The sequence below is a fragment of the Pyrgilauda ruficollis genome, unplaced genomic scaffold (genome assembly GCF_017590135.1).
Source record: "Pyrgilauda ruficollis isolate IOZ18807 unplaced genomic scaffold, ASM1759013v1 scaffold10, whole genome shotgun sequence".
NCBI lineage: Eukaryota > Metazoa > Chordata > Aves > Passeriformes > Passeridae > Pyrgilauda > Pyrgilauda ruficollis.
The window spans coordinates 6,787,206-6,811,778 of NW_024508101.1; the positions used below are offsets into that span (position 1 = coordinate 6,787,206).

Consider the following 24,573-nt stretch of genomic DNA (forward strand, 5'->3'; position numbering starts at 1 on the left):
TGAACAGAAAGGCAAAAAAAAACCCTCATTTCAGAAATAATGCAAGATTTTCTATAAGAAAGCGTTTTGTCTTATATTTCAAGACACCCACATCTTGCAGTATTATTTATGCTATTATTTATTTCAAAGTTCAATCCCTAAAACACATTATCTTATTGCAGCAAACTAAGATAAATATGGATTTGTTAGTTGAAATTATATTTATACATTTCCTTAAAAATGGTATTTATATATGTCTCTAGAGAAGAAAAAGATATGTTCTGCATTTTAAGCCACAGGAATATTTCATACCAATTACAACTTGTATTACATCAGAAACACAAACAATGAAAGCCTGGTAGCTAGCAGTAAGACACTGGACATCAGGATTTTCCATTTTTAAAATTAAAAAAATCCCTGATTGGATCATTTAAAAGGGTACATGAAGTAAAACAATAAAGAAGTAAAAAAACCTACGAAGAATATACAAACATATATGATAAACATACTTTTCAAGACAGAAAGGCACAGCTACTCAAGGCAATTGAGAGTACATGAATAATAAGATTTGCAAAATTTATTACTGAGCTTCTCTGTTAAAGGTAACATTATTCAAATGACACCGTCACAGTTATTGCAGATTAAGGATTTCAAATTAGGTCCTTGTGTATATCATTATTTTGAGTAGCTGCATTTTATCTGTCTAATTTTAAATTACTGCAGGCAGATGAAAGTCATCCCAAAATCTGACTCATAATTCAGGTACCATACCACTAACCTTAACAGAGATGCTGGTTCCTACACAGGTACAACACTATTCCCAATGTAAACAAAGGACACTGGCATGCACCCCAGGCTAAGGATGTCAGCATTTTTCAGACACCTTTCTGACTGTTCCATTTTATGGTGATGCAATATGACCTACATTTTCAACGGCCAAAGAGAGACAGAGAGATAGAAAGGGAGGAGATAGAGAAAATAAAGACAGACAGACCTTTGCTGTCCTTATCCTCCACCAACTACAGCTTTTAACTGGCCCTCATGGGGGTAGTAATGGGCAAGAATAAAAGCAGAATAACCTTATGACAAATTCTGAATGAGAAGCTGAAAGACAGGCAAGTGTAAGAAACAGCAAGATTTTTTCCTACAATCCTGCGAACAAGTACATAGTGACACCCTCAATAGGAAAGAACAGTAGAATCAATAATTTTATAATCAATTGCCAGAACAAAGCTGTCTGCAATACAGATGCATATTTTACTACCTCGTATTTCCTCTCATGTTCCTACCACTTCATTTCCATGTATTCCCTTAAGATGTCGAAACAAAACACAAAATAATCCACATCATTATCATCATTTTTACAGAGAAAGGAATTGAGGAAGGAGTGATTTGCCTGCAGTTACATACCAGGCCTAAGGCAGGCTTGGGAACACAAAGCATCACTCTTCATTATCTCTGTCCTCTGCAATCTATTAGGGACTGTGATACCTGTCACCCTAATATATAATCTTGACATAATACCAGAATTATCTCTATCTTGTATTTCTCGCACATGAACTTCACACAGAAATCTGTACTCAATTATTACTAATAATCCTAACTCTCAGAAAGCTTTCCCTCACAAATGATGGTCCACATTTCTCAAACTGGCTCTGGAAATGCGCTTGACTGAGCTGTAAAACTCAGGTCTGGAAATGTTAATAGTCTTTTTCATTATAAACATATAAAAATATAGAACTAATTAAATCTTTGGGTGTTTTTTTGATGGTTTGGGTTTTTTATTATTCTGCAGCTAAAGCACTTTTCTTTTCAAAAATCTGTAGTTTTCCACAGTTAAAACTAGTATTTAATAAATTAAAAGGTTGTTGATAGGTTTGTATTAAGCAAAAATCAAGATATTTTGGTTATTCTTCTTTAGGGCAAGAATATCCTGCAGAATATCTGCAAAGCACATATTGTAGTTAATACAATATGCAAAATAATAGCAAGTAATTTCTTTATCTTTAAAACTGAAAGCCAAAACATGATCTTAAGTATATCTCTGTACATCCAGAATTACTTCAAATCTTTCCAAAGAGATTCTTGGGATTTGCACACAGATAAACAAGACTATAATTTGGCATGGTATTTGAAACCAGAGATCAATAAAATGTATAGACTAATCCTGGGTTTGAGCTGCGATTTTATGATAAAAGCAGCTTTCTTATCAAGCAGCATTCATCTCATGAAGTGCAATCAGCCCTACACAGCAAGGGGTGAGAAACTGTTGCTCATTTGCTTGAGTGCTTCTGCCTTTTTCAACAGCAACTTTCTATCAAACTGTTTAGCAGTGAGGAGTTAGGGAGGCAAACAGCACAGTACCAAGAGTGAGAAAGAAAAACCTTAAAGCCCATCCTGCTTTACAGAGAAGAGACACAGTGGAGAATCAAGAGACAGACATCTTCCAAATATGAAGGAAGGGAAATACCTGTATGATGATGGGGAAAAGCTTGGAAACTGAGGAAGGATGGACACTGCAAAGGGAGGATGGGGTGCAGGGGGTAGGGTGGAAGACACAAGGTCTTAAGCAAAACAGACAATTATTTCTCCTTCAACATTTGCCCATAAGACTGTGGGGAAGTCCTCACTCAATTAAATAAAATTACAATCACACATTTCTCCACTCCTATTATCCCTGACTGCACTTTGGTCAATCTATTTTACTCTTTGAAACTGAATTTAGTGAAAAACTGGTATTTCTTCCATTATAAACAAACTTATTTATGTTAATCTAGGACACAGTCATGCTGATATAAAAGAAATCTCTTCCATATTGTCAGCATTACTAAAGCTCTCTTTTGTGAATATTTCACTTCAATATTTTCTATCCTTTTTTTCCTTTTTTCTTTCCTTTCTTCATGGTATCTCTGTCGCAGTTCAGAAGGGAAAGAAGCAGAAGTGGCACTTTTATTGCTGTCCAACACCATAAAAATTTCATCTGGAGAAGCCAATCAGTGCAGGCACCAAGCCCAGCATCCCTCCAGAACGACTCTTCCCTTTGCCTACCAGTGACTGCCACCTAGAGCCAGAGTGCACCAAGCAGGACAGAAATGTTACAGCAACAACAGAGATGCCAGCCCCAGCCAAAAGAAAAAAACAAACCAAGAACTCACACTCTAGAAAGTTACATCCAACTGAAAATATTAAAATACTTAGGTTTCTCTTCTTAACATGCCTTCTGAATAATAAGCATTTGGCCCATGTCTCCCTGTTTTTCTCTGAAAACTGCTATTTTGTTATACATATTTAAGTCACATATGTGCGAAAATATATATATAAAATAGCACTATACTGCTTTTCAAGTAAATCCTGTGTTTCAGTTTGTTTGCTAAGAAATGTGCTGGGCCATGCTAGGAAACTGACTACAGAATCTCATCATCAGCTGAAGATGCTACAGTGACATTTCAGCATTTAACCTGTGTTAAAATGCTGACAAGGCTTTAACATTCATGACATCAGTGATATTAATAAGACAAGAAATGTCTTTTTAGTGGCATGAAACTTAATTTTAAAACCCTAATATTTTCAATTTAAGAAATATATTCATACTGACCCAAATACACCAGTGGCTTAAATGTCTACAAAAGCCCACCCAAGCAAACAGCACTTCTGACACACTGTAAGCTTAACACATATTTATAAACTGTATTAATTCACAGCTGCTGACTGTATAAAATCATATCTTTTTCTAACTACTACTTATGTAACTATTAATAAGGTGCCTAATTCCCAAGCATTAGTCAAACAATCACTAGATACTCTTTAACAGAATAAAAGGAAGGATTTTTTTTGTTATCATTTACCTGGAGAATATAATAATTTGCATTTTAAAATATTCCCAGTAGCAGTTCCCTTCTCTGCAAACTATACACTGCTGCAAAGCCAAAGCTATGTGAGTGTTAGCATATTCTTTAGCTATTAAAATAATTTATTAGCTATGACTAATAATGCCTTGTGAAGAAATCAGTTCTCCAGTTTCCTCACTCTGCTGCTCAAGGATAGGCAGACTGGTAACAGAGCATTAGAAAACCAGAGGATTTCTTCTCACATTTATCATTCCATTAGATGCACAACCTCCAGGTTCCACAGTATCCCTCCCTTTACTGCTAGTCCCACGAAGAAATTAATTTTTCCCAAGGGGATACATGTTCACAGATAAAATGAAATTAAATGGAGTTACAAATCTCACTGTTGAACACAGCTACCTACATATGAACTAAATGTCAAGCTGTAGTTACTGAAAGCAACAGTTTGAATGCAGCCAGCTGGAAAAACTGCTCATTTTGATCCACACTCAGGACATGTTTTCCCCCACGAGGCACTCCACGAATCCCCATCATTTTTCCAAGCAGAATAACAATTCTGCAACTGGCCTAGATGCAACACTGCAGCAGAGAAGAATATTTAAACAGAAGGATGACAGGGACTCACTGTAGAATTGTCCTGGAAGACGACATGAAAGAAACACTGGCAAAAAAACCAAACCTGTTAAAAAAACAACCTTTCCTTGACAACTACCACAGCTTTTCTTACAGATAAAACAAATGCCACTTGAAATAGAACTGATGAACAGGTTGCAGAGCTGGAGAATAACTTTCAGCATGATCCTGTTAAAATGTCTTCAGTAGGAGATCTGTTACCAAAGGAGATAGAAGGAACCTCCAAAGGTCAGCCAGTCCATCCCTCAGCCCCAAGGCATGATAACTAAGCTACCTGGTGGGAACAATACAAGTAATCAAACCTGTTCTTACAGACCTGGGGCAATGGATAAGCCATTGTCCCACGGGTGATTATTCCAGCCTTTCAATACTTCCACTAGAGAATTGTGTTTGTCCATGATCAATCTTCATTGCTTGAATGTGACCTATTTATTTCTCCACCTGCCACAAGCCCCCTGCTTTGCAATGCCCTTCAACAGATCTGTGTTCTCACCCTCTGAGTCCCCTCTTTTTTACTGTAAGGAATTGCATTCTTGTGGCAGGCACACATTGTTCACGCATTGTGGTTTTTTTAAATCTTCAAGCAACTGCACTGGCATCTCCACACCTCCTCTTTCCTAATTTCATTCAATACCGACCTGACGTCCTCCATGTGTGCAGTTAATGAATACTTTATTTCAAAACTAAAACATATCAAGCAGACTTATTTTCACAAACTCAGGATCCTTAATATTATATAGATTTACTTTGGGTTTTTTGTCTAAGAAGTTTAGGAAGCTCAGCTGGAACACAGCATGCGCCTCTACTCTATGCAGGGATTTACATATAAACAAAACAAATAAAAGCATAGATGATATTCCTATCACTTTAAACATTCAAGACCTGTTCATGAGTTAATAAAATGTCACTATTATGGTGTGAGCACAAATATAAAGAAGAGGTTAGCCCCATCGCCCGGCAACAAAACTATGCAGTTCCCCATTGGTATCAGAGATGGTGCTCAAAGAAAAGCTGTGAAAAACCAGGAGCACAGAATACTCATCAAATGGCAAGAAAATTAAAAAGTCATAAATTGATCTGAAAGCTTCAGAGTAAATCTTCGCAAAATATGACCACATGAAAGCGAGGTTTTTCTTTTATATATCCTCCAGTACTATATTTATGTGTGCAAAGTCTCAACAGTTATGTTTTCTCTTTTTGAAGTATTTCTTTTTCTAAGGCAAATATCACTCTTAAGCTTTAAATTCTCTGATGACAACAGACAACTGTATCTCATATCAACATTGCTCTCAATGAGACACTTGCCTGGGAAGATCTTTGACTCCAGAGATCATGGAATTTCCAATTACTCCTTCCTCAACCAAAGGATAATGGAGCACAGCCAAGTCTGGGCCCTGCTGACAACTGGATTAGCACAAACCATTCCTTTAACCACACTGACACATAGTTAAGGTGATATTTTTCTATTTCTTTGTAAAAAAAAAAAATTACATTTTGTTGTGAATTGCTGTACATTTCTTAACCACAACCCACAGTGCTGTGTCCTACCCACACCTCCCAGAAGGTGCCCTGTGCTAGGGCTGCCTGTTACCTATTTTTCCCCAAGCCATGACAGTTATTGCAGCTGCTTAAAGGACACCACCTGCACAGAAGCCAGCAGAGAACAACTGCTTATTCAAAGACAACTTAACTTTTAGAGGCCTTTGCAAAGAAGCAACACATTCTCATAGTATCCATCTCAAAGACATTCTCATAGCATCCATCTCAAAGATGCACAGCAGCAATTTCACTAACTGCTACTAGCAGAAAGAGAAGAAAATGTAGGTTGCAAAATGGCTGTCTTAGAGTTGAAACTCTGTGCCAAATTTAGTAGGCTAGTCCTAGAAAGACTGGGAGGCAATTACAAATTAAGATTTGATAAGAACAATCCAGCCACTGGGAAATTTGTTACCTGTATTATCATCATAAGTCAACACTAACATTTGAGAAGATGATTAAGGTTAAAAATCCCTTCAAGGGCTTGCAATTCCAGAAGAGACTTCTTGAAACATTTGAAAACAACAGCTCTTGAGCTATTTCCTTCCATTTGTTTGATGACATGAACTACAGTTACAGTCAGTCGCTCCTTGTGCAAGCCTTTCACATAACAACAGGATAGAAAAGCTCCACCAGAAAATCTGACAATAAATATCCTCCTGTTCCAATCCAGACAAAGTGGCTGCAGCTCAAGTGCAATTTGGGTACATCTAAAATTAAATTTCAAACTAATGACATTTAAAAAAAAAATCTCATATGTTTCATTTTAATATATCTGTGCCCAGTTTTATTTCAGGATATGTTATTGTTGAACATCATCCCAACTTGATATATATACACACACAGAGAGCAAAAACCACAAGCAGTTCTCAAAAATGAAAAAACCCCAAACCACCAACTCATAACTGCCAAAGTGACACTGGAATGAAACTGAAGTGAAAATATTTACCATGAGCCACAAAATCACAGGTGCATACTTATTAATAGCATGGCTTTGTTTTACTCTGATCTCCTACAAGCCGATCTTTATTAATATAAGTTATAAAATCCAATTTATCTGCCTTGTCTGTTTAATTAGTTCAATTCTCTCTATGTATAATCAAAATTTATTTTTTTATTAAAATAAAAGTGAAAAGCAGTGATTTTCAAGCATTCTGCATTGTTTTGCAGAAGGAAAAACCAAAACACGCAACAAGCGAATCTGAACGCTTGTTTATAAAACATTATAAGAAAAAGTTACCTTGTAACCTGCATGAAATAAAACACTGCAAGAATACATACATTGTTACCTACTTTCATAACTATTACTAAAATAAATAACATTTTGGGCTTAATGTTTTAGGTATACATATAGTGACTTCCATATCTCAACTGAAAATGTATATGTTTGTATACACTCATATGGATACACACATACTTTATAGATAATGTACTTTGTGTCCAATTCCTCTGTTTCCTGATGTTTGACATTAGCTTGTCTATTTACCTTTTATAACTCACCAAAATATTTTATGAAGCAGATTATTTTATTCCACAATTTCTTTTTTTTTTTTTCCTGTTCCTTATGCTTTTCAAGCTCAAATTCTATCCCTGATGGAAATAAAGTACATAAATCACCAGGGAGGCACTCGTACATCTTTGAATAGGATCTGACTTGCAATGCAAAAATTATCTTGATTGTTCTTTTCTTGCACTTCTGAAATTACTGGTTTGCTTTTATGAATTACTCCCTTAAACACCTTCGTCCTCAGTCACTGAATATCTTTTGTGTTGGGTTTCACTGCTGTGTTCAGTCTATCATTCTGACAGCAACACCACCTCGTACTAGTCAACAGTCTGGTGATTACAAAATTCACTCTGATGGAAAGAATTAATCCCCTCAGGAAGGAGGATAGCTGGGTTGAAGTCTCCCACACATGTGGTGAGCAGTCCAGCAGATAACAGCTCTGCTAATGATGAAAAGGGAACCAGAACCACCACCTCCTCCTGGGTTTTGAAAGCAAAGATTGACCTTTGCTCCCTTTTTGAAAGAAAGGGCTTATGATCCTAATTTCAAGAGAGCATGAATCCAAAATGCTCCCTGGAGAAAGGTGCTTAGCCCTGGCAAGAGGCAGGATTTAAGCACATTCCTACTTCAGCTACTGCATAGAAAATGTGCAGATTCATCATCTCCTTCAAGCCTTTCTGGCTGGTATAATTTTAACAAAACACCAATAAATACTAAAGAATTTGGCTCCCCCACCTTCAGGGAAACATGACCCAGCTGGCCTCAGCCAGACCAGCCTTCCCTTTTTGATCAGCTTGAGCCACAACCTGGATCTGCCCCTTCTGGGTCTGACAGTCTCTGCTGGAAATGCCCAGTTATACTCTCATCACATTTCTCTTGAAATATTTGTTTAAACCATCTGTTTAGACAGCATTTGAAGCAAGTTTAGAAGCTGCATTTGGCACACCAGAAAAAGAAAGTGAAGAGAATATGCCATCTTCCTAAGGCCACAACTTCACTTTGGGGTTTTACACTGTTTCCAGTCCTTACTGGGAGGCTAACAAAGTTCAGTGTTTTCACAGGATCATGGAATCACAGAACCACCGAATATTATGAGCTGGAAGAAACCCATAAGGACCATTGAACCCCAACTCCTGGCCCTGCTCAGGACACCCCAACAATCCCCCCTGTGCCTGACAGCATTGTCCAAACACTCCTTGAGCCCTGGCAGGTTTAGAGCCATGACCATTCCCTGGGGAGCCTGTTCCAGTGCCCAGCCAGTGCCACCTGTACTTCATTCAACATTTTACAAATGAAAACCTGAGCAGGCATCATCCAAGCACGTACTCATGCCTCCAATTATTTCCATTTCTCTGCTCAGGCTTGTACCTCAGAAATCAGGGGTGAGAACGTGTGCCAGTGTATCATGTTCAATGGGAACTGCAAATTGTAGTTGTTCTTGAATATTACCTACTGACAAGTTTCTCTATTACAAGAAAATAAACTATTAAATAATCCAAAGCAAAATATAAGCCAAATTTAAAACAAGAAGCAGATGTTTATCAATAGACCTGATACTCTTTCTCCGTCTCTTGAGACAGAAGCCTTTCTTTCAACATCTCCCCATGATGTGGCCAAGCTCAAAGCCTTGTATTATTTTTATATCTTCTTTTACAGTTTGGGACTGCTTTTAAAAAATAGAAAACAAACTTAAAAAAGAAAACAAACTTAACCAACCAATTTTTTTAGATTTCAAAAAGCTGACTCAGAAGCTGTGCAATAGCTCTGATTCAGCTTTCTTAGCTGAGTCAAAGCATCTGGCCATGTGATTCAGAAAACACCGCTCTGAAGTCGGGCAAGAGCTCTTTCCAAAGGAGGAAATGCCTGCTTTCCCTTGTAAGCGTGGTGCAAAGCTTCCTTGGTAGCACTAACAGTTATTTATTTAAACTTGATACAAGTAAATATGATATTCACAGCTCTCTTATTGTTCATGCAACGTTTCAAACCACAGTTAAATAAAAATATTTACCATCTGGTCCAATGCCAGAGAAGACAAATTCTTCTAAGTCAGTGGTAAAACCTCATTAAATATCCACTTCTTCCTCTGAAAACGCTGGCACAACACTGATCACTACCACAGCCATGAACTGAAGGACTGAGGAAGGAAAAACCAAAAATATGCTCTCTTTCCTTAGTAAAATAAAATAAAGTGAAAACATCCTACCAACAAATTAATAGAATGCTAGACAACTGACCAATCCTGTCAAAAAACCTCCAAAATACTAAATGTCTGCTTTCTTACAAAACACATGAAACAGAATCACAGAACAGCATGAAATGCCACCCCAAAATTACCTGAGTCACTTTAAATCACAGAATGCAGACATCATGTGGCATCTCCGAGCCACTGCTCAGGCAGTCCACAGTGTTAATGATTTTTAGATTAAAAGAAAATTCTAACCAGCTAATCTGTCCTGTAGTGGCTTCATGATACAGAGTTGCTTGAGACACCTGTTAAAACACCTTGACTTTCTTGCTAAGTGGGAATCTACCAAGTCCCTGGGAATGGGTATCATGACCCAGGGCGCCACTCCTGCTAATCCCACTCCTCAAACAGAGCCCTTTTTGGCACACACACAAGGCACAATTTCCTTTGCATCCCTGCACCTGAAAGCTCTGGCTCCTACACTCAATACCTTCAGCATCATGAAATTTCAAGCTGAGTTTGACAAGCTTTAATAAATTAGTCACAGATCATCCTAAAATGTACAATAATTGATCCTCAAGCTTCATAAATATTCAGTAGGATCTGGATATGAAATCTGGAAAGCTGTTATATAATTCCTGTGAAGACAGCTGAAAAAGGACAATATCAGAATGCCACTTGTGTAATTGAGATTAACTAAGACACAGAGCCCTTACTTAGGAAAAAAATATTTCAAAGCACCATGCAGCACTATTTTTTTTTATGACTAAAATAAGCTTTTCTCCCTTCAGGAGAAAAGTAGTAGTGATAAAATGTCTTTCTAATGAACAAAATATTTCCAGGACTAATATTTTGCAAGGTGCTTCCATCAAAACTTCTGGAATTTTACAGGCTTCTTTCAGTTACAAAATAAAAAATAACAAATAAAACCAGTACTGTAGACCACAACTTGTGGTTACACTATTATCTGATAGAAGCCTGGTTTTTGAAGTAGGGGATTAACAGTACATTTAATCAATCTTGGTAACACAGGCAGTAGACAGCAAAATTGATTACTGTTCAGATAAAAAAATGTTGCATTTTAAAATTATTGGTATTATCACTACAGTCACAACAAATATTTTCACCCTCCCTTCTCCCATTCTGCTGTAATTCTAGGAAAATGGGCTGGCTCTGCAGAAACACAAGGGTCCATGTCAGGAAAGCTTTTTACAAGGTTAAGAACCACTCACTTTTTATACCTCAGTCACTGGGTTGAAAGATTTCAGGTTTATCTGCCAAGAATGTCTATTTTAATATCTGCAGAATTAGACAGCCAGTGTATTAGAATTTTTACAGAACGAGATGACAAGCTCTTGGAACACTGATGATAATTTTCAGTAAATGCTGAGGCTACAGAAGACTGCAAAGAAAATAAAACTCTAACATAATTTAAAATGATAACATAATAAACTCTTAACATAATTTAAAATGAGAAAAACAGTCTGATAGGTTAGCTTGGTATCAGCCTTGCACAGAATCCTGGTATATAATCAACAGAAAGATAAAGGATGGTGGTAAAAAGTAATGCTAAACATAGACTTACAGAAAATAGGTCTCGCTAAATAAATTTGGTATGGCTTTCTGACAAGAATATAGGTTGGACTGGATAAAAATACCCTGCAGTTTCTGACCTACTATACTTAGATCTCTGTAAGATTTAGTGCTACACAAAAGTCTGATTTAGAAGTTAGTCAACATGAAGAAAACCTGGAATCTAAAACCACCTCATAAATTATTAGTGAGGCTAAAGAAAAATATTTTAAATCCACCTTGTCAATAGTTAAAGCTGTTTTCTTAGCTCTTAAAAATCATAGCTCATTATAGACTGGAATACTATAAAAAGCTTCTTCCCCTTTAACTTTTTTGTGCAGTTGGGAAAAAAATCATACACACACACAGTTAAAGGGAGGAGGTATACAGTCACTTTAAACTTTTGCTCTCATAGATTGTTTCTCAGGAGAGAAAACTTCAGCATTAACAGATTTCCTCAATAAAAAAACCATCAGTGCACTTAAAAGCCATATTTTCAGGAACAAAAAAAAGAGTATACTTATGAAAAATCAAAGCCAGTTCCACACACGTGTAACATCTTGCAGTACTAAACTTACCTAGGCTATACTTCTTGCATCCAGAGTCACCTGGAAACATTACAGAAGATTATTTAACACTTTTGACAAGGACAGATGTGCAACAAATTATTATGTATAAGCTGCTCCAGGGTCTTACCATATGGCACACATAAAAGAATTTAAGGAAAGAGGGAAAACTGCATGACATTTCATCTGGTTGAAAGTACACACAGGTAATGATTCCAAAAGAGCTGGCAGAGAGTCAGGTGCTATCCCCTGTGCAAGAACTTTTTCCTACGTTGTGAATCTCCACTACTGATGTTTTAGGGAAGGTTCAGTGCTACTCAGCTGAAGGATTATATAAAAGACTGTAACTGATAAAATCTGCACAGAGTACCCAAAGTGGTGAAGGACAAATAAATAAGAGTAAGTCAATCCTGTTCCAGAGATCTACACCACACATCACACTGAGTTAATGGCGAAGACATGGCTTTGGGTATACAGCCCAGTGCAACATCCTCCACACACTGGAAACCAGCGTTGTTTCACACCTACAAGATGAGGAATTCTACTTGGAAATGGAGCAAAGCAAAACAAAAACTCCTAAGACACAGTGAATTCTCAAAAACATACAGGAACCCAGCAAGCTGGAAATGGCTTCCCAAGCAAAAACATCCAATGGATATTTAATGTCAAAATAGAGCAGGAGAGAGAACAGGCTGTTTCATCAATACCTAGCCTTAGTGAGGTTCTTGATGATGCATTTACCAAGTTCTACTTGCATTCTAAAGGGGAAAAGTTAATGAACATTGATGGTGCCTAAAAGCCCTGTCTTAAAAAGAAAAATAACGGCTTTGTTCTCAAAGTTGTTCTTATCAGCTTAAGACCCAGAATAAAAAATTTCATAGAAACTCGTAATTAGTAACACATATGAAGAATGGAACAAAAGTCATTAAATATTATTAACTAGTCATATGTACTGCTGCATTCTAAATTAATTACTCAAAGACTATCTATTTGTCATTTTGGAGAGCTTAATAAGACGATCTGACTAAGAGTGGAATGATGAACAAAAAGTGAGAAAAGATTGTATTGGATTAAATGACAGAAAATTACACAGAAGTTCTGAGATTATTAAATAAATAATTGTGGATTTTCACCTACAATAGTCTTCAGTTCTGACCAACTTCTCCTTGTGATAAAAACCAAATGGCTCAGAAAATGGAAAGAGCTCAGAGAAGTATAAGAAAAATATTAAGTCTTGATTAAATGGGATGCTTCAAGATGCTTAAGACTTCCAAAAGGAAATAAGTGGATGAAGAGAGAAAGGCAGTAACTGTACAAAATTTGCATAGAGAAGTTCAGCTAGGTCTTCTTCTCACCCTTTGGCTAAATACTAGGCTGTACCACAGTGACCAAAGCCTTAAGAAAAACAAAGTTTTTGGTCAAACCAACTAAACGGCAAGATATCAGTTCATAGAAGTGAGCACCTTCAGTACAGCTTACATAGTTCATGAATGCATGGCCCATTCTTTGGCCTAAACCTGGGTAACTGGATAGATCGTTAGGTTTTCATATAAAATTATATCACTCACCAATCACATAAAAGTCCATAAGAACTTCAAGAACAGAAGCCACTTATCCAAGTTTCCCATGTTGGAAACGCTTTATTCCTAAAAGTTCTGGCGGAGTTGTAATGACCACTCCCAGTAATGCTTCCCTAATAGCACCTTCCAAAGGGCCTGATCAGTTGCCTATTGAAGACAAAGTACTGACTTGAAACAATCTACAAATCCGTAAAGAGCTGTTAAATGCCTCTATCCAGAACAAAAAAGCGCCTCTTAATCTCTCACAACTCTGAAACCAGGAACTAACAGATTACAGCACATATTAACTTCGTTCTTTTCTCACCCTGATTTTCCCCACCACCCTAAAACAGTCAATGAATAGTGCTAAGCAGAACAAGACAGTGAGCCACTTAACTGTCCAAACCAAAATGAAAAGGGAATAGAAAGGTGTCAAGCTCTGGCAACGCCTCAGCTACAGTGATATACACTACAGTAACGTCACCAGCACTGCCCAAGCATCCAAGTCTACGGAGCAAAAGCCTAAAACTCAACACATGGTAAAACCTTAACATCTCTTTTCTCCAGACCCCTCTAGCCACTTTTTCAAGCACCAGCTTAGTTTGCCAGGACAGGGAGAAACAACTATTGTTCCTATCTGCTGATCATAGTCAAACTCACCAGGAAACACCAGAATAATTAATGGCACGCCCCAGGCCCTGCTGCTTGTCCACCCAGCATGGAGCGGGGATGAGCCCAAGGGCAGCCAGGGGAGGCCAGCCCAGCTCCCTGCCACCTGCGCCATGGGCACGTCCTGCACACCCTCACCAGGGAAAGGCACCGAGGAGCCAGCGCTGCCGCTCCATCCACCCACAGGGGCTGGACAGCCACCACAGGGGATCCCACCACCCTCGCAGTGCCGTGTCAATGACACCGGGCACCGTGACGGGACCATCCACCTGCCCGCTGGGTCACCGCCACCACGGCGGGACCGTCCGCCCGCTGCCTTGTGCCACCAGCACCATCGCTGCGGGTGGGAAACACCGCCGCGGCCGTGCGGGAGCCCTGCAGGGGAGCTCGGGACCACCGAGGGCGATGGTGACGGCACCCCGGGGAGGACACCCCGAGCCAGAGCCGCGGCGGGAGGGCAGGCGAGGCGCCCCCGACCCCGGCGGCCTCGATGGCGCGGGACCATGTGCCGGGGGCATGGCGGGGCGGCCGGGCAGGGGGCGGCGGGGCCGGAGCGGGTGGCGGGGGCGGGGAGGTGGAGCCTGGCTGCGGGACCGCCGCTTCCCTCCCCCGTCGGGCGCTCACCTGGCGGGGCCGCCCCTCGCCAGGGGGCCGGTTCCACGCGGGGCGCGGGGATCGCCCGCCCGCCCTCCCCGGGCCGCGCGTCCGCCGCCCGCCGGCTCAGGCCCCAGCAGCCGCCGCCTCCCCCTCCATGGCCGCCGCTCTCGCCGGCTGCATTGTGGGAAGCTGACCTCACTCGCTGCTGCCGCCGCCCCGCCGGCTCCGGCACTCGCCGCCATGGGGGCCGTGACCGACGGTGAGACCTCCCTCCTTCCCTTTCTCCATCCTCCTCTCCTTCCTCCCTCCCCGCGCCGCGACCCCCGCCGGGGCTCCCCGCAGCGCCGCGCCCCCCGCCCGCCCTCCGGGGAGCGGCTGCCGCGGCCCCCGGGGCTGCTCACCCCGCAGACGGGCCTCCATCGCGGCCCCGGCCCCGCGGCCCTCCATGCGCCCCCGGCCCCGCGGCTCAGCGGATCCGCCCGCTCTGGCTCCGGGAATCGTTCCCTGAAGGGCCCGGAGAGACCCGCGCGCGGCGCCGGGAGGCGGCTGCCATGGCGTGAGGGTTTAACCGGAGTTTTTCCTCAGATGAAGTTATCCGCAAGCGGCTGCTGATCGATGGCGATGGAGCTGGCGACGACAGGCGGATCAATTTGTTGGTGAAGAGTTTCATTAAGTGGTGTAATTCCGGATCTCAGGAGGAAGGGTATCTGTTGTTTTGCTTTGGTTTATTAAGTCTTGGAACTGCTTAGCTGGCGTTTCAGTGGAAAGCAGGGCTCGATCCATTTGGAAGAGATCCGCGTTAAAATGTGCACAGCTGCTTTTCTTTGGCTCTGTGGTGTTTCCAGGACAAGCGCCGAGGACTGTGCTGGGAGAGGAGGGCTACAGACGGGTCAGAAATCACTGAAGGCTGCGGGCTGAGTCGTGAAATCTGCCAGCGCCGCTCGAATGCCCTCAGGATTGCTGTGCCTGCTGCGTGATCCAGCCGGGAGCCCCGCTCTTGTAACAGATCGTGGCTCGGATATTTTACTTGGCAGTTCTGCCTTTGTTCTGTTAGGGAAGGGAAATACTGCTGGTATTTCTGTTGCTGTCGTTATTTTTTTATTTATTTTTTTTTAAAGTCTAAATTAGTAAGGTACGAGTGACAGCCTTCTGTGGGGTCTCTGTTAGTAATGGATATAAATTCCCAGAGATCACAATATTACCAGTGTGTATACAGAGGAGCACTGCAGTATTAAAATACTAATTTTGTGGTCACAGAGCCAACGCGAGCTGGAAAATTTATTAGCCCTGGGTCAAACTGCTCACTGCTTTAATACCCACTTTACACTGATAAGGACATGATGCTGGAATTAATGTGTACAGTGTTTCTAACTGCTCTTCCAAAAAAATTATACACTGAATCTTTGAAGTGTTTTCTTTATTGAATAATTGCTATTTAGCTGTCCCTTAAGCTACATGAAGTTTTGTTTTCTTGCTCTGTGAAGTTAGGAACTGTTTTTATGCTGCTTGAGAGCAAACGTCTTGTCTGTTTTCAGATACAGCCAGTACCAACGAATGCTGAGTACTTTATCACAGTGTGAATTTTCAATGGGAAAGACTCTTCTGGTGTATGACATGAACCTGAGAGAGATGGAAAATTACGAAAAAATCTATAAGGATATAGGTAAACATGAGAAAATATTACTGGTTTCTGTTTGACAGTTTCTCTTACGAACAAGCTCAATCCAGTTCTGGTGAGCATAATATATACATCTGATGAGTGATTTGGAGGTTTTTTGAGTTTGTTTTTTTCCTTACTAGATAGCACTCACGTATATGCTATAAGCATCTTGTAATTACGTAGATTACATACAAACAAGAGCTTTTTTAACCTATTGATGTGTATATAGTTTTTAAGCTGATGGAGCTAACAAGCCACCATGCCACAAACAGCTCTTTTATAGTTTAGCAGAATAGCTTGTTGACATGTATTGTTTGAATTCAATATAACTCTACATCTTTCTTATTTTTTTCCTAAAGAAAATAGTATAGCTGCAGCCCATGAGAAGATCTCTGAATGCAAAAAACAAATCCTGCAAGCAAAAAGGATTCGAAAAAATCGTCAGGGTAAGGTGCCATATCTGTATTTACAGTGGTGGGCTTCATTGGTTAGTTATCTTTTAGAATACATTGTATTGGAAAATAGATTCTAATTTTTTGAAAGTGCAAGGCATCATGATTACCATATTCAGCCTGGTGGGTTCCACTGACTACTGAAAGTTTTGGGTCTAATTTTTTGAAAGTGCAAGGCATCATGATTACCATATTCAGCCTGGTGGGTTTCCACTGACTGTTTTGGATGGATGACACAGGCAAGATTGAACCAGCTCTCAATGACATGCAACATCAGGAAAACCTAAAACAGTGTCCTTTCTGAACACCTGTTTTAAGAGGTGTATTTTTACCCTACTTTTAAAATGGTATACTCCTAATTCATTGAAACCTAAAACACTCTAAAAGATGAGCAGTTGAAGGATCAAAAAATGTATTTTTCTTGATAAATGAAATGCCCAAAAAATTTTAGAAATATTACATGCAAGGTTTTAAGTACAACTGTTTGAACAATGCTGTGGATAATTTTGAACTCAATTGGAAATTAAAATAACCTTAACCAGTAGGAATGTGGAGTTCTTACATCTTCACAAACATAGGTCTGAAGTGTTTGCTTTTTAGTATGTTCTGTCCAGTCTGCAGCACAAATTTTTCCAGGTAAATGAGGTACTTGTCATATGTATGGTCTTACTATCAGGAAATGGCTGTGTTAGTTGCCTGTATAACCATAATATTATTCTTAATGTGTAATAGTTTTTTAAAAAATCCTAAAAGTGAAAAAAAATCCATGCATCATTTTACACTAAATTTTATACTATATAATTTTTTTCTAAAAATCTTTAATGTTCATGTGTAACATCAGCACCATTTTCTGTACATATACATTTGATTGTATCTAAACATGTTTATTAATCAGACACAATAAAGACCAAGTGTGCAGCAATGCAGAGCTGTCTTAAGGGGTTTTGAAAAATATTGAAACAGTTTTTCAAGGAAAAAGAATTTGCCATTTCTGTGATACATGAGTTTGTGTTCTTGAATCTGTATCTTCAGAAGTATTTAGATTAACTATTTAAATGTCTTTCAGAATATGATGCATTGGCCAAAGTCATACAGCATCACCCAGACAGACATGAAACACTGAAGTAAGTATAAAACAACATTAAATTATAATAGAGCAGTAAGCTAGAAGTCACCAGACTTGACATTTCCTTATTTCAGTTTAACTTTTCCTCACATTTATAAAATTTCTCTGACACATAAAAACTTGTGTTTCTGTGCCCTACGAGCTTTCCTTAATCTCCCGTCTATATGGGTCAGAAGCATTGTTAATTGTTCTGTAGTTGAAATTTTTCCACTGTTGAGGTGAATAAGTGAACTGAGATGTAAATGCACATCTGATGTCAGTGAGTTGCTCAGAAAAGGGAGATGCTGGGAAGTCCTTTAACTTGCACCAGCCAGATTCAGTAGCCACTCAAATCCGTAACACACAAGCAAGGTGGAATGAAAAAGAACAGGAGAAAGCTCCTAGGGTTCTTTTTTATGTTTTCCTTCTGGTTGTTGTTCCTGCATGCCCAGTTATAAATGGCTGTGTGGTGTGCCACACATAACCTGCCCTGGCATGCAGGGCAGACCTCACTGTTGTCCAACCTGTCTTGTGTGTAACTCACAGTGCTGCTTGTCACATTCTGGCTTTGCATCACTGTCTGTGCTTTTGGGGCAGTTGTGGGGAGATTAACTCTATTGAGCCATACAAACATTCCAGGATTTATTGCATCTATGAGTTTGTTGTTCTTAAACTGATCAAAGATGTGGTGTGGGATTACTGTTCCCATATAAGTGCAGCTGTTCACTTATCCTATTCCCACTTTCAGTGAAATTGCCAAGGGAGGCTGTCTTTCCGTATTCCATAGTCTTTCATAGCAAATGGAAGTGATTTGGTTATACTATTAGCCTAATAATAGCATTTTTATAGCTATAAGCCACTGACAATATTTCACACATTTCTTTCTTGTGTGTTGTTTTTCTGTGCCTTGATTTCAATACCCCAGCTTTGATTATTACAGGCAATTCTCATGAGGCTTGACTACTTACTTCATTAGTCAGCATGTGATATTTATCAAGTGAGGCTTTAATAAAGAGCTTCCAAAAATGCAGTTTTTCAGATAAGTCAATTAAGAATAGAAACAACTAAATGAGAGAAGTTGTGACTGTCCCATCCCTGGAAGTGTTCAAGGCCAGTTTGGATGGGGCTCTGAGCAATGTGGTCTAAGTGAAAGAGACCCTCCCCATGGCAGGGGGCTGGAACTAGATGATCTTCAGGTCTTTCTAACCCAAATTATTCTATAATTCTGTGATAAATGATACTTTTTTATCTTAGAGGATGCTGCATTGTTTAGGTTTGGAGGAATTATTCTAATTTTGCTTAACACATCCAAGCATAAGTTTCTTAAGTAAAGCTAGAATGAGTGGTAAGTATAGCTGGTAAGAATGCAGTCTGTAGGAAAGTACACAGAAAATGATACAATGAACCAAAGGCCACCCTTAATTCAGAATAGAGGAAGCCTCACTAACAATGTCACACTTTTCATGGAACTCTTAATCACTAAAAACACTCTAGAAAACTTCTTGTGAGAAGAAAGAGAAGGGTTTTATTGCAAGAGTAGCTTTTGCAGGTTATCTGGCACAATAGGACAAAGTTTAGAAAAATACTTTCTTTGTGCTTTTAAGAGTCTGTTTCTTGGAACAGCGAGTCATACAGCACAAAAGAAGCTGTTAACAGCTTAGTCGCAAGTAGTGCACAGGAGCCAATTCAGGAAATGATAGGAGCAGAAGTACTGAACAACAGTGCCCACAGTGTAATTAGATGCAGTATCAGAAGAGCTGTTCAGAGAACCAAGAAATGACACAGTCTTAGAAAAGGAGATATGAAGGTAAGAAGGCTAAGCAAAGATTATCTGGAATGTAAAGTAAAAGGAGTAAAATTCCAGATGTAGCTTGGATGTTACTAGAAAAAAAGTCTGTCCTCTCACAGTCTGCTTACACCTGAGAGCACAGTGTAAACAGCAAGATTTGGCCAAATGGAAGTTTTTCAGAAACTAGAAACCAAATGCTTCCAGAATCAGTGTATGAGCCTATAAGCTGAAGAAAGGGGTAATGTCACACACAACTCTCTCAGGAATTCCCATTGAGGTGCCAAGCATGCTGGCTCAAAAAAAGACAACACCCTCAGTAGCACTAAAATAGACCTTTTCCCATCCACAGGGAGGTACTTAGGACTGGAGGGCTCTTTGTGGTTCCCTACCCAGACCAGTTGCAGCAGCCGTCAATGGCTTCAGGAAAAAAAGGTTGATTTCCTTGCTGACCCCTCTATGACTCTGCCTGCTAATTAATCAGGGATGATCAGCCTCAATCCACTTCAGCTTTAAAGGAGCAGTTTGCTCTCATTGCATGGTGCATAAATTATGATAGGCATTAGAAGTAGAAGGACCAAACTGGAGGTTTGGCTGTAAGAGTTGGTGCTCCATTCTCATTTGAAAGGTATATTATGGTACCTGCTGTTCTTGGCCTCAAAAAGGGTTGTGGTGGTCCATGGTGAGCCCAAGTGAGAGCAGAAAGTTCTTCCCCCTGAGGGTGGCTGGGCACTGAACAGACTCCCCAGGGAAGTGGCCACAGCACTAATCCTGACAGAGTTCAAGGAGCATTTGGGCAATGCTCTCAGGCACAGGGCATGGGGTATCCTGTGCAAGGCCAGGAATTGGAGTTGATGTTCCTTGTGGGTCTGTTCTGGCTCAGGATATTCTAAGATTCTATGAATCTGCTTCTTTGACTTGTATTGTAGGGTCAAGTAAATAACATGTTGTGTCAGGACTGAATTGTTACAAATGCCCAGGGTACAACTGTACAACTGTATTCCAGCTTGGAGGCCTAATTTTTTGTAAAAATCCTGAAATTACAAGTCTAGAACATAATAGTTCAAAATTACATGAAGTGACCTTACCTCTAAATCGTTTCACTTGTTTTGTTTACATAAACAGTATATTTTATAGTTCTTTCTCCTCTACTTAGAGCAAATCTGTTTTGCAAGAATTTTACAGAATTTTTTAAGAATGCTCTAACAATCTCTTTTCAGGCAGCTAGAGGCTTTGGGAAAAGAGCTGCAAAATCTTTCTCACATTAAAGAAAATGTTGAAGATAAGGTAGGTTTTTCATAGAGATGGGTATATAATAATTTATTAGGAATAGAATTAATGAAGAGTCTGCTATGGCTTGTTTGGCTGTATGTGCTCTCTGTTTCCTACAACATGTATTTTATCATTCCAGTTGGAGCTGAGAAGGAAGCAGTTCCATGTTCTCCTGAGCACCATCCATGAACTTCAGCAAACCCTGGAGAGTAAGTGCTGTTCTTTGCTAATAGGTATAACTGGGTTGTGTTTCAGCAGATGAAAAGGAATCACAACTTCCAGCAGGGGGATAGCTCTGTGCAACTGAGGCTGGTGACCTCTTGCATTGGCAGAATTTTTTCCCAGTAGTAGTCTAGAGCCTGAGACTGCTCTGAGCTTTTTTTCTTCTACAAGCTACCCACTGTGCCATTTCCTGACTAGCTTCAGGTTAATTTGTAGGCAGCAGAATTCTTTAAAATGTGAGGATAGAGAATAACCATTTGAGGTTTGTTTTTTTTTAAACAAAGTATTTCTTACAGAAAGTTGTTCTTGTGCTTATTTCTAAATTTCATTTTATAATTCCTATTTCAGTAGTTTTGAACATGTCACTGCTACCATGGTATCATTTGAGGCTTTACTAAAAAATAATTTAAATACAAGGAAGGTAAATGACATCCTACTCAGACTGTGAATCTGTGATAGAGCAGGGACTAAAACTGTCAGACGCAAGAGCTAAATTCAGGAATTAGCAGTACTCATATTTTCTCATACAAATACTTAATATTTTCAAATCAGGACTAACTTTTTGTGCTCTAATGTGGGTAATATTGTTTTAGGTATTTGCTGTTATTTGCCCTGTCTTTCAAAGACAGAACAATTGGTACAGCTCTGAGCATGACCTGATTAAATGCAGAGATGGCTCTAAGAGCAGACTTTCATTCTCTAAGGCCATCTAGATCTTCTTAAGCAGAATGAACTGTTAATCCTAGGTGCACTTTAGCAGAAGGTTATTGTTATTATGTGTTACTAACACTTGCTTAAGTATTAGTCTTGAAAGTGCATTTTCATATGAATATATAGTTTAATCTTCAGGATTTTGTGAAGGAAGTAGCAGTTTAGTGAAAAGCACAGCTTCAATATAAAATAAATAAACCATTAGTAGGCAAAGAGAAAGAAGGGGTTAGAAGCAATCTGGTACCATTTGGTTCAATTGACACTAGAATTTACCCCATATTTCCAGTAACAGCTGTTAGAGATAACATCCTTAAAAACTGAAGGATTATTTTTGTTTGAACGTAGCATTTTTTAAAATGAGATACTCAACTACATGTTTAAGGCAATCAAAATAAAATATTTCAGTGGGACAAAGTTCTGCAATATAGTCTGTATATATGACTAAGCATGTTTGACTAACAGTAATATTGAATTTTAGATGATGAAAAACTTTCAGAAGCTGAGGAATCACAAGAAACTCAGATGGAAGCAGAGGCCAAGCAGTAGATGTCATATGAAGACTGACAATTTTAAGAAAGTCCAAGTATCTTCACTTTCTGTTGAAATCAACAGTAAGAAAGAGGAAGCTGGAAATAGTTTTCTACTGCTTCTGTGAATTTTTATACAAAAATATGTGTTTTGCATATGTTTCAGGGGAAAAGAGTTGCAGATGTTTGCAGGCAGGCACTTGGTGTTAATCCACAAACTTTGTAATTTGTGACAAATATACTTTGTTTCACAAAGGATGAAGCTTTTACACCATACTTGTCAACTGAGGTGTTTGTAAAACTTTGCCAATAAAAGGTGTTTTCACAGATTTTCCTATTTTTAGTAGGGACTGAGGCTTATAATACGGGCTTATTTTCTTACATGACATCAGACTGAGGGCAGTGCATTTTTTCATGAGTCCCAGCTTCCATACCCTCTTCTAGATGGGACCTCAATCTGAGCTAAGTAGGCTCTTCGTTTTTTAAAGTGGCTGCCATTTACAACTCACTGTGACTAGACTAGAATTTGATTGTTTCATATAAAATAAACTACTTCTCTAGAATTAATGCTCGTTAAGGGTTATAAAAAACCAAAACTGATACTGTACTAGCTTTAATTTTTTCTCAAAGTGATGCAGAGAGCTGCAGTGATCCAAGCCTTGCTCTGCTGTGTTTGTTGTACCACATCAAAAGTCACATTTTCAAATGGCACATTTTAAACTTCAATTTAAAAGCTTTGTTCTTGAAGAACCAGGAATCTATCCCAGTACCATTTATAATCTGCTTCTGGATTTTATCTGTCAATTGATTATTACCAAAATACATCATAATTTCTGAATAAGCTGAAAAATTATTATATGCCTAAGTGGTCCATCTCATGGCCCTTGTCATGTTAATGCAAAAATGCAAGCAGAAAGAGAGTTACTGAAGTGATAAACTGACATTTTCAGTGCCAGGACTTGTTTTTCTGTCCTGTCCAAAGGAGAGCAGCAGAGGGAGAGTGGAACATTGGGCAGGATTTGTTAAGACAGATTTAGCAAGCTTCATGAAGGGATGGAAGAAGGAGGAGAAAGAATGTCACCGTGACACACTGTCAAATGATGGGATATCTCTGAACCCATGTTAATTTGAAGAGAGTTGCTGCCAGCAAAGAAAATTGGAGAAAAAAAAAAAAAAACACCACCAAAAAACCAAACAAAGATTTATGGGCAAGAAATTATGAGTTATTTGAGATCTTGTAAGTTTTTCAGATGCCACAGCTGGCTTGTACCATGCTTTCCCTCCTTTACCAAGGCTCAGGTGGGTTTCCTTTTCATGTGAGTTTAAAAAACTAAGAAAAAAAATTCAGAAACGCAGGCAAGTACTGTTAGTTCTGCTCTGGGAACCTGTGTGGCTTTTTCTTTCTAGACTAGCTGTATTAGTGACACATCCAGTGTATGAACCACTTCATAGATCTATATGCAACAGACCCTGGGGAAAGAAGTTAGCAACAGAGAAGTGCTCCACCTTTTCTGCTTCACCCCAATCATCAAACGTGTTCGTGGGTTACCTCTGCCTTTATTTCCCAAGTCTGTTTTCATAAAGGTTGTTAGCACTGTTGCAGAATTCCCTCCACTCACAGCCCAGGGCTACACAACACAACCCAGCCCCTGTGTGTTGCTGGGCACTGTGCAAATCTAGAACAGAAAGTGTTCTGTGTGCTGGGCAGTGCCACAGCAGCCAGGAGGCAAAACCAGGTTTGGCTTTGGCTTCTGTCCACCCTGGCCTCGTGTGATTCACCTGGCAGCAGGAGCTGGCATGGCATGGCAGTGTGAGGCTGTTCTGTGATGTGCCAAAGGCACTTGGGGAATGGGACACCAGGACATCCCAGCCAAGAAAGCTCAGCATCCTTGTACCAAGGAGCTTCCCAGATATTCAAGAGTAATCCTAAAGCCAGGGATGATACGGACTTTGCCTGGGCTAGCAGAGTCCTGAAGGGAAAGATGAGGTGCTTACACCTCTGTGCCAGGTGACACGATGGAGGGCTTGTTCAATGGAAAGAGCAGCTCTGGACCTGTCCTGGCCAGAGGCTGCACTGCTTGTGTTGGGCAGCCGTTGCTGGCTGAGTGGCAGGAACTGGACTTAATCAAAGAACCCACGAGGAAAGAACTTGGGAACAGACTTGCTTTTCCACGCTTCCTGCATTTA

At 39.8% G+C, this 24,573-nt stretch overlaps 2 protein-coding genes across 2 annotated transcripts in view; one reads left to right on the top strand and one right to left on the bottom strand.

Moving 5' to 3' along the window:
* Positions 1-14,812, bottom strand: part of ATXN7 (ataxin 7) — an 82,935-nt gene extending 68,123 nt beyond the window's left edge. Inside the window, exon 1 of the mRNA XM_041460211.1 lies at positions 14,679-14,812. The gene's annotated coding sequence lies outside the window, so the exon portion shown is untranslated. The remainder of the gene's footprint in view (positions 1-14,678) is intronic.
* Positions 14,644-22,715, top strand: THOC7 (THO complex 7). Its single transcript, XM_041460222.1, has 8 exons — positions 14,644-14,910; positions 15,237-15,354; positions 16,187-16,314; positions 16,671-16,757; positions 17,830-17,887; positions 20,875-20,941; positions 21,066-21,135; positions 22,338-22,715. Exons 1-8 carry the CDS (start codon positions 14,892-14,894, stop codon positions 22,403-22,405), a joined length of 615 nt encoding a protein of 204 aa, XP_041316156.1. The 5' UTR covers positions 14,644-14,891; the 3' UTR covers positions 22,406-22,715.
* Positions 22,716-24,573: the final 1,858 nt, after the last annotated feature.